The sequence below is a fragment of the Populus nigra genome, chromosome 17, assembly GCF_951802175.1.
Source record: "Populus nigra chromosome 17, ddPopNigr1.1, whole genome shotgun sequence".
Taxonomy (NCBI): domain Eukaryota; kingdom Viridiplantae; phylum Streptophyta; class Magnoliopsida; order Malpighiales; family Salicaceae; genus Populus; species Populus nigra.
Window position 1 is genome coordinate 3,874,672 of NC_084868.1, and position 17,022 is coordinate 3,891,693.

The 17,022-nt window shown below is 33.6% G+C and overlaps 1 protein-coding gene across 1 annotated transcript; it reads left to right on the plus strand.

The window, feature by feature from the left end:
* The first annotated feature begins 4,929 nt into the window (after positions 1-4,929).
* Positions 4,930-5,668, plus strand: LOC133676427 (uncharacterized). Its single transcript, XM_062098071.1, has 2 exons — positions 4,930-5,332; positions 5,453-5,668. The coding sequence occupies exons 1-2, from the start codon at positions 4,999-5,001 to the stop codon at positions 5,467-5,469; spliced, it is 351 nt and encodes a 116-aa protein (XP_061954055.1). The 5' UTR covers positions 4,930-4,998; the 3' UTR covers positions 5,470-5,668.
* Positions 5,669-17,022: the final 11,354 nt, after the last annotated feature.

Consider the following 17,022-nt stretch of genomic DNA (forward strand, 5'->3'; position numbering starts at 1 on the left):
TATACAATACTAAAAAAATTTCATGATCAACCAAGAAAAAATGATCAACCGTACGAGTTTGTGTTTATACAAATAACTAGAAGGGTCTACTCAGAGTGGGAATGACAAATTAAACTAACAAAGTGATTTAGCTTAACTAGGACTTCACATGATTATCAACAAATGAGAAGTTTAGTTTACATTAGGATTTTGTACAATATCAGAAAATTATCAAATACAAACAAAAATACCGACGAAAAAAAACTTGTCAATAAATTACTGTGACATTTACCGATTGAATATTTCCTCGCTATTTTCATTTGTATTCATCGATTAAATTTTCTTTCAATGAATAATAAGGGAATTACAGTTGGAAATGAAGGAACGAAAAAAATGACGTGTCATTATTACAAATAGAATTACTGAGAAAATATGCATGTTGCTAATATCCATCGGTGAATCTGTCTTTAATATTTAATTTATAACATGACAAACTACCCCTCTCTCCCCTCCCCCATTTCTTCTTCTTCTTCTTCTTTATTCTGCAGAAAATAGCACATAACACCCCCGTATTTTGTCACAAATTAAGCTTTTATAATCACAAATTCGGCCACCCTAACACTAAGTCTGTTAACAACCCTATTCTGTGTTTTTTTTTTTAAATATTCATCACATCAAATAAGCAAAACTACCTTTTTTTTGTTGTATCCCATTTTCAAAATGTTAATTTTTTTTTTGTATTTTTATGTAGTATATGTAGTTTGTTTGTGTGTTTACTTGTTTTATAGCTTTTTTCTATAGAAATTTGTTGTATGAATATATGATTTTTTACATGTTAGTGTTTGTTTGAAATTTTGAAAAATTGTATTTGTTTGTCATTTGATGAAATTTAGTTTAATTTTGTCACTTAGGTGTTTTTTAATGAAATAAATAGTGACTTATTCAATGTATATGTTTCACATTTTATCAATTTTAGTGTTAAGTTGAAAATTTCAGTCAATTTGGAGAAAATTGATAATGATTTAAAGGTACTATTAAAAGTAGATTGAATAAGTTTATTACAAATTATGAATTAATATTTCTTTTCATCAATATTCCATGTAGGTTTCATATAAGTAATGAATGATCATTCTAAGATGTATTGAGTTTCACCCAAAAGGTTGTGCATGATGGATTATTGTAATGGAGTTAAGGGTTTTTATTAATTATGTACTATCTAATCTAATTTTTTTTTAATAGAGGCAACATTAGACGTCCATGTAAGAGGTGTAAAAATAGAATGTTTTTCGATCCAGATGTTGTTATAATACTTTTTCTACAAAAAAGGTTCATGGAAAAATATTTGTGTTGTTTTGCGCACGGAGAACTATATGTACCTTAAGAGATTATTGTAGAAAGGATGGTTGGGTCAACTTCTAGTTCTAGCAATGTGCATAAAGTTCTAGATGATAATAGTAAAGGTTATAGGAGTATGATTATAAATGCAATAGGAATTAATCAGAGAGTTGGAGATGGATGTTTAATCGTGGATGAGGAACCAAATGCAAATGCAACAGGTTTTTTTGATCTTTCAAAAAATTTCGATGAACCATTATAGGATGGGTGTACAAATCACTGTAAATTATCGGTTGTTGCACATGTGTTCACCATTAAGTTAGATCATAGGCTGAGTGAGGTTGGTTATGAAAGAGTTATCGAATATGCAAGAAGCATATTACTCGGAGGGAATAAGTTGAAAGGGAAATTATATACTACTAAATGCAGTATGACATTCCTTGGTCTAGGATACTAGAAAATTAACACTTGTGTCCAAACTTTACATACTGTACTATCTAAAAAAATACAAATTTGACAGAGTATAGAACTTGTGGGCATTCTTGGTATAAACCTAGAACTGGCAGGAGAAGAACTTTTGTTACATATAGAAAACTTTGATATTTTCCAATTACTCCTAAACTGCAAAGGTTATTCATGTCTCCAAAAACTACTACGAATAGACATGGCACCATTCACTTAATACATTGGATGGAGTAATGGCGTACCTTTTTGATGTTGAAGCTTGGAAGCAGTTTAATAGGGTGAATCCTTAGTATTCAATGGAACCACGAATTGTATAGACATATTCAATCCATTTAGGTCTTTCAAGCTAGGAAGACATGGTTGTGGGAAGGGATTTTAGACCTCTGCACATCTTAGAGCTTATCTAAGAAGCTTATATCTAGCACGTGATGTTTGAAAATTTTGTATAGCAGTTGCAGTCTAGTGCAAAGAACCAAAACATGGAGATTCATGATTGAATTACCATACACACTAATGGATCCATTTTATTCGTTTCACATGCGAAGCGGATAGTAAGATTATGTTTTATCACATACATATTTTTTAAAAAAAGTATATGAAAATGTATAACTAACAATAACTTCATTTTTTAGTTTACGATTCTTAGACACAATCCAAATCAATGGAGCTTTTTGTAGAAACTCATATGTGAAATGAGGACCGTCAAAAAATGTGCAGTAGCTTATAGATAGCCAAGCTTAAAAGTTCTTGGTGAGTTGGATTTCAATAAATTTTTTCTTAAGTTATTATTATTTTTTAAAAAAATTTACTAATTATTTTTTTTATGAAACATATAACACACAATTACAGGAAAAATACAGGGACGATCATTTGACCCATCCGTGAATTGATCCGAATTTGTGGTTCGATCATTCAGTGGAGCTTATAAAAATCAGATTTACCGTATCTCAAATACTATGGTTGAGGATATGCGTATAAGATGTAGTATATCAACTATTGGTTCCTCGTCATTGGGTTCAAGCTCTCAATCTTCGGCCATACAATCAATTATGTGAGAATAAGTTGAAACTCAGACAACCTAACTTAGCATTGAGATGGCCCAGCTTTAGGTCTGAGATGAGTGAACTTAAGCGATTATACAAGGAGTTGTTGTCAAATCTTGGTGGTACATGTTGTCTACCTCATCGTCCACTAGGTCTCGACTAAAAATCCGGCTCCTCCTCCTCCTCCTCCTCCTCATTTAGCTCTTATCTTCTAGATAAGTTGTATTAAAGTTGATATTTTTAAAAATTAATAATAAATATTTTGTTTTTTTTATTTTAGTTTCTTTTCTTTTAATTTTTTTTTATGTTTTGTTTATTTTAATTTTTTTTTCTATTTTGTTTAGTTTATCTTTTAATAAAATATGAAATACAATATTGATGAAATTACTGATTGAATGTTAATCATATATGGAATGACAGACAAAATAAGCCCATCAGAAAGTTTTAGAGAGTTGGAAAACATTACTAGAATTTCCATTAAAAATATTTAAATCACTGGCGAGTTAATTCTATCGGTAATATGAATTCAATCACCAATAAAATTACAAATAGTCTTTTCTATCGGTGATATGTCATACTCACTGATGAAATTACTGATGAAATGATGTCGATAAATTTTTTTGACACGCTTTTTTCATCTGTAACTCCATCGGTAATTATATTACCGACAGAATGATCGACATAATAGAAATGATAGATGATAAGTTTTTTCAACAACCAATTAGTAAATGTTTTTTTTTAATAGAATTAGTGTTTAAATATTGATGGAGTATTCTGTCGGTTTTATGGAAAATAGTTGTTGTTGATATAGGTTATTTGTATAATATTATAAGATTAAAATTAAATATTTAGATTGAATTCAAACATTATATCGATATAAACAGGTTATTCGGTAGTTGAAATTTATTTTTTCAATTTGTATTTCTTTTTTTTTTCTCAATTTACCTTTGCTTACAACTTTATTTATACCTTTATTTATCTTCTTTCTTTTAATTTCTTCTTATTTTATTTTCTTCTTAAATGGTGTTTCTTGGGATAGATATACCTTTAATTTTAAAATTTTGAAATCTTGGAACACCCATATTTTGTTTGATTTTGAGAAGCTATTACTTGCATCAGTATAGAATTAAATTCTCAGATGTAATTTCTCCTTGTCGAGATGATGAAATGAAGAACCGATAGCATAATCAATCAGAAGATTGATAATTATTCGAAATAATTATTCGAAAAATCAATGCATGATTATATGTCGGATCAATAAACAATCAATTTAATGTAAAAAATTAAGGGGTACTTAAGTAAATAATAATAATAATAATAATAATAATAATAATAATAATAATAATGAATGCCTTACCATCTAAAATTCCCTATTTTTAGAAGACTCACATTCCAAGCTTCATGAATAATCTAATGTTCAATGACATCTGATATTTTAAATAATTCAAGAATTCTCAACAATACAAGAATCTTTGGCATCTCAAGATATTTTTCCTAAGTAAGCTCTAATATCCTCGTACAAAACATCCTTTAAGGTATTTATTAGGTCGAAAATAGTTATGTCTTATTAATCTTCATGTGCATTGGTGAGTATTTCGGCCTTCCAGGCAGGTGACCCTGGTTCGTCCCCCAGCAACGGCGTCAGTTTTAATTTTAATTTTTTTTAAGTTTTCTTGATTCTTGGCGCATGCTTTTGGGTGGAAGGAACGCGGTGTTGCGAAAGGTAATGGCCATTAATATATTGGCCAACATAATGGCATGTCTGTGTTGCGGTAGTTGGCTCAAAGGGGAGCTTTGTGGTGGTGGTAATATTGGAGTTCTAGCCTTCTAGAGACCCACTGAGATGGCTGGATAATGAGCTTTGAAGGTTTTGCGCTGCATTAAAATGGTAACATCTGGATATATGCAATGGAATGGGATGATATGGCACCCAAATCACCAACCTTTGATTGGACTGGAAAGAACTATAATTTACAACACTAATTTTCTAAAGCCAAGTGCTGCAATAATATCAATTAGTCTCTTGTTGTAGTGCTAGCCCCATTTTGATTAGTGGACTGGGCATCGAGTTGAGGTTCATCTTGCAGTATAAAAGCTGTCCATAGGAGTAGGAGCATTGCATTCCCATACAGCTAGAAAATCAATTTGTTCATATATATAGTTGAGATCCAGAAATATGGAGGCTCCTCTTAAATTCATCGGTCTTCTGGGATTGCTTGTGCTTTTGAGTGTTGCTGGAGGGGTTGAGGCTGCGGGGGAATGTGGAAAATCTTCCCCAGACAATGAAGCAATGAAGCTGGCTCCTTGTGCAGAAGCAGCACAAGATGAGAAAGCTGCTGTGTCAGACAGTTGCTGCCTTCAGGTGAAGAGAATGGGCCAGAAACCAAGTTGTCTTTGTGCTGTAATGCTTTCAGACACTGCTAAGGCATCTGGAGTCAAGATTGAAACTGCCATTACCATCCCCAAACGTTGCAACATTGCCAACCGTCCAGTGGGATACAAGTGTGGAGGTTAGTCAGCTCATTCCTAGATGTAAACATTTGATTTCTTCGTTATTTTCTTGCCTCTTTAAGTTATAAGCATCCACTCGTTACTCACTCATCGTAAGGTAAACATTGCTGTTCTTGTAGGTTATACACTTCCATGATGGGATAGCACATCAGAATTGAAGACCATAGCTAGCGACCATGAACTTAAAAGTACTTAAAAGCTGGTAGCTACTTCTGTAACTAGCAACTACGTAGCTTTACTTCTCCTTCCAATGAATAAAAGCTAGCAGGTGGAATGTATCTAATCTAAATAATGTATGCAGAATCAGTATATGTTATGCTTTGAACATTGGCTGACTTGTGTTTTGTTTTTTTCCTTCTTTATTCTTCCCTCAAAAAACTAGCAACAAGTTGCCAAGAACACAGCGCTCCAAATTAACCCCAATTGATTGAATATGTATGGGCAAAAAGGAAATGACAGAAAAATGTGGGTCTTCCGAGACCCTAGATTCCACATCATATTCAGATTTCATTAATACCAAAATGTGGCTGTAGGATCTGTCCTCAGCTTAGAAAATCTTGTTCACAACCATAACTTTAACGAACCTTTGGAAAGATATGGCCCCCGTAAACTTGAGTTTTTTTCCACATTACCACTGTGGAAAAAAAAATAATTTCCCGGAAAAATAATTTACATTTTTAGTACACAAACAATGGTTTTGCATATACTACATGTGCCATATATTAAATGCACAAACTTATAAGTAGTGCATTTACTATATGCGTAACCTATTAAAATACCAACTGCTCTCGATCTCAACCATTTCAGCTCCGTGCCAAGCAAAAACACAATTTTACATAGTCACAAAAACAACAACAATAGTTCAAGCCAACATTTCACATAATCACAAAAACAATAATAATAGCCAACAACCAACAAAATCACTTAATTTTCATAATAGATAAATTTATAAATAAAAAAAATTAATCTTAACATCAAAATAATTCATTATAATAAAAAAATATCAATTCAATTACAAATTAATTAAATTACATCGTTAAACATCTAACAAATTAACCTGTTGATAGGCATGCACCATTAGAAGCACGAGCATGTTATTGTCGTGCATGATAAACACGATCATCCTCTTTTATTGCATTATCCAAATGCTGAGCCTCCCCAAACTCTTCAAGTGAATAACAACACGATGAGAAGCAAGTATTGAAAGCACCACACATGATATCGTTGGTAGCATAACAAATTGCGACCATAGCTCTCCGACCCTCGCGTATTAAAAAATTCACATAATATATTAGAGAAGATTATATTATTATTTTTAAGATATAAATAAGAATTTTATTACATGTTAAAAAAACTAATTCATACATACCAATATATTACATCTTGATGCACGAGGCTCATAATTATCTAGATTACGTGTTGGCTGATACAGAGTGTCATGTGGATGTCTCGTAACACATTTCTATGAAGGTGTTATGAATCACCTTATTATGTTCATTTACTAAGACATGTAAAGATGTAACTCAATAGCCAGATACAACTTTGTAAATATACGATATCTTTACATGCCTCAAATTGACAAATTGTGCATGAACCATTGACTAATAATCTTTTCCTTTACCTCAATGAATAACATCATTTAGGTCATCAAGTGTGTCAAAATCATCAGGTATGTATTGATGAAATCCAAACTAACACATTATGTAAGGCCTGACCTAAGGTTATGTACCAACTAATTTAATATGCCCTGACTCTAAACATTTTTTTCTTGATATGGGATGTTACACATTACCTGATCAGGGCAATGTACTTTAATTATGACAAAATAATACATAGGGATCACTAATAGCTAGGGGTGTTCACGGTCCGGTCCGGTCCGGTTCGGTTTGAACTTAAAAATTCAACCGAACCGGAAAATAATATTCCTTATCAATATGACCCGAACCGAACCGAGAACCGGTTCAGACCGAACTAATTTTGTGCGGTTCGGGTCGGTTTTTTACTATTAAAAGCAGGAAAAACCGGAAACCAATTAAATAGGCTTTTTCTTTTACAGCTGTTGTTATACCAAAGCCTTGTAATTCCTTCATTTCACAATGAATCAAAGATCAAATAGATGCTTAGATCTGCAAATGCATGTGGAGCCATTATAACCACCAAAAAAGGTGCAATCCCTGCTCTTCCAACACTAGATAAAGTTCACAAACACAAATTTCTATTACTTTCCACTCAATAAAATAGGACTCCATTCAGATGAAAAGATCTAGATGAAGCTTGAAAAACTGAAACCGGTTCTTGATGTGTTGGTTGTTGTCGGTGGTTGTTGATTGGAGAAAAGTGAAGGTTGTGGACGACACTGCTATATGGAAGACGATCTAGATCGGGCCTGAAAAACTGAAACCGGTTCTTGATGTGTGGGTTGTTGTCTGTGGTTAATGATAAGAGTAAAGTGAAGGTTTTGGATGACGCTACCATATGGAAGACCAGAGAGTGATGGTAGGAGGAGGTGAGAAGCTCTGGTGTAAAACTTTCAAAAAGAGGATTTAATGTTAGGTTAACAGGAGAGAAAATGAGAGAGAGGAGAAGAGAGGAGAAGAGAGGAGAGGGAGGCGGCTGGAAAGTGATGAAATGAATTAGGGTTAGGGATGTTTGCTTTTATACCTTGTTTTTTAAGTTTTTCAGATTCAATTGAACCGGTCCGGTTCGGTCCGGTTCAATCGGCTTAAGTTTTTTGAAACCGAAACCGAACCGGACCGAGTGGTTTTGAGTATTTTTTAATCGGTTTATTCGGTTTTTTCTATCGGTTCGGTATTTTCGGTTAATTTTTTCTCGGTTTTTTCGGTTTAATCGGTTGGTCGGTTTTTTTGAACACCCCTACTAATAGCCATAAATCACTTCCTTCGATGCATAAAAATGATATATATATAATTTCAAGCGAGCCTACCTATGAGTAGTTTTAGCATGAAGTTGTCGTTCTTGTATTTCTAACACAAATAGATGCATGTTGTCTACGCCATGACGATCACCAAAACATCAAATAAAAAATTGAACTTCGATTAAATTAGAGAAGATAACTTGTAGAATTTAGTACTCATACTCACGCATTAATTTTCATATCACATATTACATGCTTATAATAATTTTTTTATTTTTTAACTAAATAGTAAGGGTTTTTCCAAATTAGTTTTTTCAAATTGAGATTTATTTTTTTCTAATCAATTATGTATTCAAATTTAAATTATCAAAATATTTCTTTAAAAAATTACTTTCATATGGTTTATTCTAATATTTTTTATCCTAGATAATAATATAACATTAAATTCACTTATCAATCGAAACTAAACATGCTTGAACTAAACATTCAAGCTAGCATACTTTATAAGGACATGGAAGAATTGAGTTTACTTATGTAGAATATGACTAGATCAATTACCAATTAGTTAAAGATGTGAATAGGGATGGCAATGGGTATCTACATGTTGGGTTTTGTTATATTCATACAATATTCATCGGGTTTCAAGTATCCATGTAATGACCTGGCTTTTTCAGAGCCAAAATCAATGGAATTTTTTTTTCCGTCTGGTTCTAGAATTTTTCACCATATCATTCTGCAAATTTATAATTGCATTTCATTCATTAACAAGGCACAATCCACATAGGATAATGTAAATTAACATTTTCATAAAACATATTCTCAATACATATGCCTATAATATTTCATTTTCATACTCGTAGGTTTACATTATATCATATAAATTTACATTCCTGTTCTAGTCTCGTTATCATCACAAGTTCATACGAGAGTGCCGAACAACAAGTTACACAACTAGTACTTTTGTTATCCTGACCTTATGTAATTTCACAACATGACATTCTCATAAGAAGAATACCACATATGTATATGCATACACATCATATCTACATGATCGCACATTCACATCCGTGTTCCATTTCATTTTGTCATTACAAGTCTTTACAAAAGGGGTTGGATAAATAATTGAGCGATTTATATGTCTGTTCATACAGAACTCATATTACCCATAACATGCGAATATATAATTCTTTTCAAATGAGTGAGGCATGAAATGGATTTCCATACGCACCATGTTGGTATGATGTCCCTGTTACAACACAAGGCAATTTCAGGCATTATAGGCAATTTAGAAAAAAAACTTAATAAAGCAATTTAATGTTACATTTCACTTATGAACCAAAAAAGCATAATTCTTTCATTTCTCCTTACTTATGTAAATACCACCCTTAATGATTCGTCAATTACTGAGGCTAATTACAATACTCAAACCTGGTCATCCATCTCGAAAATCGTTAACCGAACTAATTTTATTCTTTGTTTAAAGCATAACAATCGTAATTCTTTGATATACTTGGTATATACAAAACATAGTACCCACGAACGCATCAACTCTTGAAACTAACTTATAACTCTCAAATCCGGCAATCCACTTATGATGTCATTAGCCGAAGCTAATCATTTGTTCATCCAGGTCATCTACTTAGGATGCCATGAGCCGAAGCTATTTATTTATCAAACCCGGTCATCCACTTAGGATGTCATTAGCCGAAACTAATCATTTGTCAGTCCTGGTCATCTAATTAGGATGCCATTAGCCGAAGTTAATCATTTTTCAATCCTGATCATCCACTTAGGATATCAATAGCCGAAGTTAATCATTAACTCATCAAACATTTCAGAGGCAGTTTATGTAATCACTATAACAAGATATTATATCCTTTTGTAATACACCAACAAACATTCCATAACAGTTTAGCATTCAGTATAACACAACAATAAACCCTTTATATTTTTCATCCAACCACTCATGACGGTTAATGTTTAATACAATAAAACAATATATCCCTCGTCATACCCATACAAAAATTCATCACAATTATATTCAATAAAATACAATGGTAGAGCCTTCATAATACTCATACAATCATTCGTCACAATTACATTCCATAAAAATACAACAGTAGATTCTTCGTAATACTCATATAACTATTCGTCACAATTACTTTCAATAAACTACAATAGTAGATCCTTCGTAATACTCAAACAATCATTCATCAGCAACCCAAATTCATAATAGTCCAATCAACATGTCATAGTCGGTTTAATATTCATCGCCACACGAAAATATATCCACCTTGAACAGGTCATTTCAGAACATTAACATTTTTTTCATTGTTTCAACATTCATCAAGAACTCGATCGACATTTCATAGTCATTTCGACAATCATTCAGAATTCAATCAAACACTTCATTGTCGTTTCATCATTTATCAAGGATTTAATAATATATCATTATAAGTAAATCATTTCAAAACACAAACATCATATGAGAAAAAGGTGGGAACCACCTACCTATTCCATCTATGGTTTATCCTTGTCCTGATAATGGTCCGATCCCAGCCGCACCACCTAAGACATCAATGCCACAAATCAGTATTTTCGCATCCTTAAATCACAATCATCACCATACTTATTTCAAGAATCCATATGTTCACATTCAAATGTCCCACATCTTACACTATCATATAATGAAATTGTTGCAAGCATTTAAGTCATTTCTGATCGGGAAGTCTATTATAGAAAATCGACAACGAAAACTGGTTCGCTGCTAGTCACACAATTTGACAGCGAAATTGATTTGCTACAAGCCACAAAATTCGACAGCGAAAATTGTTTCGCTGTAGGCATTTCAATTTCGGCAGTGAATGCTACTTCACTGAAGCCAACACACTTTCAACAATGAATGCTAATTCGCAGTAGGCAACTCAATTTCGACAGCAAATCACAATTTCTCTATAGTCAATACACTTTCGGCTGCAAATGCTAATTCATTGCAGCCAACATACTCTTGGCAGCAAGTGCTAATTCATAGCAAACAACTCAATTTGGCAGCGAACGCCGATTCAATACAGAAAATTCAGTTTTGGCTGCAAATCACAAATTCGCTAAAGACAACACACTTTCAGCAGCGGACGCTGATTTGCTGCAGCCAATACAATTTCGATAGTGAATGCTAATTCATCGCAGACAACTCAATTTTGGCAATGAATCACAAATTCCCTATAGACAACACACTTTCAGTAGTGAATGCTGATTCGCTGCAGACAACATAACTTCATCAACAAATGTTGATTCGTTGTAGACAACACACTTTCGGTATCGAATGCTAATTCATGGCAAACAACTTAATTTTAGCAATGAATGCTAATTCGTTGCAGACAACTCAATTTTAGCATCGAAAGCTAATCCGCTGCAGACAACTTAATTTTGAAAGCGAATCACAAATTCGCAGCAGAACACACACTTTCAGTAGCAAATGCTAATTTGTTGTAGACAACTTAATTTCGACAGCGAATCAGATATTCGCACCATAACACACACTTTTGGAAGCAAACGCTGATTCGTTTTAGACAACTTAATTTCGACAGTGAATCATATATTCACAGCAGAACACACATTTCAGTAGCGAACACTGATTCACTATAGACACATAATTTCAGCAGCAAGCACAAATTCATTGTAGAAAATGTAATTTCGGCAACGAATGCTGATTCATTGTAGACAACATGATTTGGCAATGAAAACTGATTCGTTGTAAGCAACACCATTTGGTAGCAAAACCTAATTCGCTACAAACAACATAATTCGACAACAAAAATTCCATCACTGTAGATAACACAAATCAACAGCGAATCTAATTCGCTGCAGACCACTTAATTCAGCAGCAAAACTAATTTGCTGCATTCAACACAATTCGACAGCGAAACTGGTTCACTATAGGCAACACAAATCGACAAGGAAACTAATTCTCTGCAAACACTCCAAATCTGTAAACACAAAAACAAGTAAATTAAAGCCGAAAATGACTCCATTGTCACTGCCAATTTCTGAATCAACAGCGACAAAGTTTTTTTAGCTGTTGTTTTCTAAATCGGCATCGGCAAAGCTTTTGGTTGTCAATTTTTGAATCGGCAGCGACGCAATTATTGGATGTCGATTTTTGAGTCAACAGCAACAAAGTTTTTGGATGTCAATGTCTGAATCGGCAGCGCCAAAGTTTTTGGCTGTCGATTTTTTAATCGACAGTGCCACAGTTATTGGCTGCTGATTTCTGAATTGTCAACGACACAATTTGACTATCAATTTCTGATTCGACGACGACACTGTAAAGCCTAACAAAAATTTATGTTGGACTAGCTTATCCTAGGGGAGTATGGGAATAGAAACCAGCCTAAGATAACCCTAAAGAGGGGTAAGTACAGTGTTGGTCAAGTGCCCAAACACCCCAGCACACTTATAAGGGCTATAAATATAAGGAGAGAGAAACGGTGACTCTTCCTCTCCCCTTGAAACAGTTGCAACTGAACCTCTCTCCCCCCCAAGAAAAACCGACCAGACCACCTACATGCAAACCCTCTTGAGTGAAGAATGTGTAGAGAGTTGAGAAGAAGAGAGAAGGTGACCCTTCTCTTCCCAAAACCAACCCTAATAGTTGCAGCAGACCCTTCCCTCTATCTAGAGAAAAACTCACAACCCAATTGCATGTTCACTTCACTACATGTGCAAGCAAAGGGAGAGCTAGAGGGTAGGATGGGGGTGAAATTTATTTTAAAATAAATGGATTTTCAGGCCCCCAATGGCTAATGATATACACGCATAAATATTAGAGAGCTTAGAAGTCAAAGGTTGTGTGTGTGTGTGTGTGTGTGTGTGTATGTGTGTGTAAAAATAAATTTAAAAATAATATTTTTAGTTGTTATCAGTTAAATTAAAATATAACTTTGGTTAAAACTGCAATTGATATTGCAATTAAATAAAAAATAATTAAAAAATATTTTTTTGAGGGGGGCGATAGCTTTTTATGGTAGTGGTTTTAAAAAAATAAATTTAAAAATAATATTTTTAGTTGTTATCTGTTAAATTAAAATATATGTTTGGTTAAAACTGTGATTGAAATTGTAATTAATTAAAAAATAATATATTTCATAATGTAGGGAGAGGGGCTGTGATAGAAAGCTGAACAGAAGAAGAAATGGGAGGAAAACTGAACAAAAAAAGAGGAAAAAAAAACCATTAAATCCTTTCCTAAAACCACTTAAAATCATAAGGTATGAACTAGAACCTTTCTTCTCTTGTTGTTATGAGCTTAGGACCAAAAGGGAGAAGGAAACCCCAAGTAAATAGCCTAGGATTCTTGCACTAGCTATTAAGGAAAAACTAGACTAAGAAGAGGGACGAAAATGGGATTGAATGGGGGTGAAATTTTAGAATACTTAAGAAAGGAAATGAACAAATTTTAAATTCATGAACTTGGAAAGATGACCGGCCATAGTGGGGGGGCTGAACAGAACATATTGTGTGATGAAATGCATGTGTTCATGCTTGAAATTGTGTGATTGTACTAGGTTGTATGAACAAATGTAATGCTGGAACTGAAATGCATGTGTTCATGCTTGAAATTGTGTGATTCAACTGGGTTCTATGAACAAATTTAATGCTGGAATTGAAATTCATGTGTTCATGTTGAATTGTCTGCAGCAAATGAAGATTCATTGCCAAAAATGTGTAGGTTGCAACGAATCAAAGTTCGTTGTTGAAAGGGTGTTGTCTGCAGCGAATCTGTGTTTCGCTGCCAAAATCATATTATCTGCAATGAATTTATGATTCAATACTGAAATTGAGTTGTCTACAACGAATTAACATTCGTTGCACAAAAGTGTGTTTGCTGCAGCGAATTAGCATTCGCTGCTAAAAGTGTGTTCTGCAGCGAATGTGTGATTCGCTGCTGAAATTGAGTTGTTTGCAGTGAATTAGCATTCGCCATTGATTTGTGTTGCCTGCAGTGAACCAGTTTCATTGTCGAATTGTGTTGAATGCAACGAATTAGTTTCGCTGCTGAATTAAATGGTCTGCAGTGATGGAATTTTTCCTGTTGAATTGTGTTGTCTACAGCGAATAAGGTTTTGCTGCCGAATGGTGTTGCCTACAACGAATCAATTTTCATTGCCAAATCATGTTGTCTATAGCGAATCAACATTCGCTGCTAAATTTGCATTGTCTACAGCAAATCCATGTTCGCTGTTGAAAGTGTGTTATGCAGCGAATCTGTGATTCGTTGCTGAAATTATGTGTTATGCACCGAATCTGTGATTCGTTACAAAAGATATACCATTGTATTATACTAAATTTTAATTATCACAAATGGTTGTATGAGTATTACGAGGGATCTATTTTTGTATTGTATTGAACATTAGTTGTCATGAATGGTTGGATGAGTAATATGAATGGTGTATTGTTGTGTTACTGAATGCTAAACTGTTATGGAATGTTTGATTGTGTATTATAAATGATCTGTTATCTTGTTTTCTGAATGTTAAACTATTATGAAACGTCTGTACGAGTATCACGAAGGGTTTGCTATTATATTGCAGTGAATGTCAAGTCGTTATGAATCATTTGAATGGGCAATTCAAAGGATATTACCATGTTATAGTGATTTCATAAACCGCCTCTAGAATGTTTGATTGGTTAATGATTAACTTCAGCTAATGGCATCCGATTGGATGACTGTGATAAATGATTGATTATCTTCAGCTAATAGCATCCGAATGGATGAACGGGATAAATGATTGATTAGTTTCGGCTAATGGCATCCGAATAGATGACCGGGATAAATGATTGATTAGCTTCGGCTAATAACATCCTAAGTGGGTGGTCGAGATGAGTAAATGATTAGCTTCGGTTAATGACATCCTAAGTGGATGACCAAGATGAATAAATGATTAGCTTCAGCTAATAACATCCTAAGTGGATGATCGAGATGAATAAATGATTGGCTTCGGCTAATGGTATCCTAAGAGGATAGCCAGATTTGAGATTTATGAGTTAGTTTCAAGAATTGATGCATTCATGTACACTATGTTTTGTATACTAAGTATTTGAAAGAACTATGATTATTATGCTTTAAACAGAGAATAACGCTAGTTTGGTTAATGGTATTCGAGATGATTGATTGGGTTTGAGTATTGTGATTAGCCTTGGTAATTGATGAATTATCAACGGTGGTATTTACAGAAGTAAAGAGAAATGATAGAATTATGCTCGTTTGGTCCATGAATGAAATGTAACGTTAATATTGTTTTATTATGCTTCCTTAAATTGCCTATAATGCTTGAAATTATCTTGTGCTATAACAGGGACATCATACCAACATGGTGCGTAGGGAAATCCGTTTCGCAACTCACATATTTTGAAAAGAACTATATATTCGCATGTTATGAGTGATATGAGTTCTATTTGAACGGACATGTTAATCACTAAATTAGTTGTCCAACCCCTTTTGTAAAGATTAGTAATGAAAAATTGAAATAGGACAAGGAGGTGAATGTGCGAACAAGTTGATATGATGTGTATAAATATACATATGAGGTATTCATCTAATGAGGATGTCATGTTATGAAATTACATGAGGTTAGGATAATAACAATACTAGTTGTGTAACTTGTTATTCGACACTCTTGTATGATCTCGTGATGTTAACAAGACTAGAACAAGAATGTTAATTTATGAGCATGTCAACATGATGTAATGTAAACCTATGAGTATGGAAATATAATATTATGGACACGTGTATTGAGAATCTGTTTTATGAGAATGTTGATTTACGTTATCCTACATAGATTGTGCCTTGTTAATGAACAAAATGCAATGATAAATCTAAAGAATGATATGGTGAAAAACATTCAGAAACCAGACGATAAAAAAAATTCATCAATTTTGGCCTTGAAAAAGTCGAGTCGTTACAAAATTGGCAGCGAAACTAATTCACTGCAGACAACACCCTTGATATTAAAACTAATTTGTTTTAGGCAACACAATTCGGCAACAAAATTTCCTTCGTTGCAGATAACACAAATCAACAGCGAAACTAATTCTCTACATACCACACAATTTGGCAGCGAACTAATTCACTACAAACAACATAACTCTACACATAACATCATCTTAACATATTATTCTACAATTTCATCAAACACAAGCAGAAATTTATGTCATTAACACCAACATAGTTCCAGCTTTGTTTCAACAGGGTCAAGGTCCCAATGACTACATAATTTTGTACATAACCCTTTCTAACACAAGTTCTTTTATCATACATGCAAGCATCAAGATAATAACACCATCATGCATTCTGTTTTAGTTCAAGTATGTCCTTAAGAGTTCAACAAGATCATAATTTTTGCATTTCTTCATCTCATTCTACATTTCATTCAAGTTCATCAATCATTCCACTTAGATCTTCCATTTAATTATTTTTGAAACTATGAGTGCATGCATATTAAACCTTCTACTTTGGGGTTTTCATCCCTTCCTTGTTCTGAAATCGTGAGGCAACAACCAGCCAAGAAAGAATACTTCTTTTACCTCACATTTTTTACAACTTTTGAGCAGCTTTTGGTGACATGGTTCTTTCCTCAACTTCAGTTTTTCCTTCTCTTCCATCTATGTTGTATAGCGGGTCTGTCACACTCCCTCTCCTCTCATGGTTTCAGTCATTAACGTAATTCCCTAGCTCTCTTCTTCTTCAAACACTCAAGGCATGGGACATACAACTAGTGTAAGTGGGTCTTCTTCTTGGAGAGGGTGGTTGTTGTT

Bases quoted from the DNA above. Each gene is read 5' to 3' on its own strand.
- LOC133676427 (XM_062098071.1), top strand. From the start codon at position 4,999: ATGGAGGCTCCTCTTAAATTCATCGGTCTTCTGGGATTGCTTGTGCTT.